This window comes from Frankliniella occidentalis, unplaced genomic scaffold (genome assembly GCF_000697945.3).
Source record: "Frankliniella occidentalis isolate FOCC.00 unplaced genomic scaffold, Focc_3.1 Scaffold946, whole genome shotgun sequence".
NCBI lineage: Eukaryota > Metazoa > Arthropoda > Insecta > Thysanoptera > Thripidae > Frankliniella > Frankliniella occidentalis.
Window position 1 is genome coordinate 3,776 of NW_026268052.1, and position 1,483 is coordinate 5,258.

The following is a 1,483-nucleotide window of genomic DNA, read 5'->3' on the forward strand; positions in this document are numbered from 1 at the left end:
GCAGTAACTGTAAAACAAAACTGTAAAACTATACTGTAAATGGAAAGAAATGTCTCTTTACATTTATAGTGTAGTCTTGTAGTTCAAACAGATGTCTTCAAGCACAGTTTGATTATTAGAGCATGCATAACTTTAATTACTCCTTCGAGTGATAAAATGCAGTGATTTTAGTGAAAATATTTTCAATTTATAAAAAGTTACCACAATATGTTGGGATTTTAGTTAGGTTTGTAATAATAACAATGATAAACATAGTATTATATTATAATTTAATCACCATAGCATCCATAAGGCATTTTAGATAGGAATGTTCCAGTCACAGTTTTAATAAAAATACATTGTCCACTTATTTCTTGAGGTTTGATTATTTTTAAGTCTCCATACCTTGCCAGTTCAGAAAGATGGCGAAGATGTGGATTTGATACAATATCACAGTCCTTCATAAGTAGCTGCCTTGTTAAGAGTCGCACAGTTTGGTCAGCAAGAGTAAATATAGCCCTCACTTCAACAATTTCCTCCCCGTTTAAACATATAACGGAATCATCATTTTTTTTTCTCTTAGCAGCATACTGGCTAGTAGTAATTCTTTTTCCTTTATAAAGTATTCTCTGGTAATATAGACATATTTCTAAGGGGTGGTAGTGATTTACAAGTAGGGTGGTCTCATCGTCAGTCAATTTGTCTTCAATAGTGCCAACTCCCTGCAAAGCCCAAGAACCAGGAACCATGAACCGAGCGAGGCTCTGGTCTAAAATATACTCACAATAATTTAAAGTACTTTCAGTTGCAAATCTATCTAACATTTTTGGCAAAGCTTGCAAAATGACATACCTCTTTGAGACTTCCTCAACAACACGGTGGGGATTCTTTTTCAGTTGTAACAAGTTTCTATTATGAGACTCGAACATAAACGCATTATGAGTAAAAAGTGGACCCCATCTCAAAACTCCTGGGATAACGTGGATCAACAAATGGATATTGTAATACATAAAGTCCTCTCCAAAGTACTTTTGGTACTTTACACAAAATATTTGAAATAACCTATGTACATAATGTGCATCACTTTCGCTAACTGACTTCTGTAGCAAAATACAAGATCCAACAGAAAGCAATGCTAAATGCTCAACGTATTCTTTTTTAAGAATACCTGTTAAACATGGGAGGGCATAAAATAACTCAAATGTCCTCCATTCGTTGGCCTTCCAATTAGCCCAATCTTTCATTGTGCGAGGAGTCCTGTTAATACAAGTAGGTGGTTTGATTATGAGCAAGCGTTCATCAATAGCTTTCTGAAGATCCTCTGGAGTAGCATCCTCATCCACCCAAAACTTCTTACATTTTTCCATAAACAGATTTTCAAAGTAAGACTTTACTACACCAAGCAGTAAATTGTGCATATAATCTACTGGCATTCCTCTAGACTGATTAAAAAAGTTCAGATATGCTACAGATGACACCCCCAAAACACCCCTGCCATGCCTAT

At 35.2% G+C, this 1,483-nt stretch overlaps 1 protein-coding gene across 1 annotated transcript; it reads right to left on the minus strand.

Moving 5' to 3' along the window:
* Positions 1 to 248: 248 nt before the first annotated feature.
* Positions 249 to 1,483, minus strand: LOC127751769 (uncharacterized; the record flags this gene model as incomplete). Its single annotated transcript, XM_052275806.1, is given in 1 exon segment — positions 249 to 1,483. A coding segment is annotated over 1 exon segment (1,143 nt). The 3' UTR covers positions 249 to 269.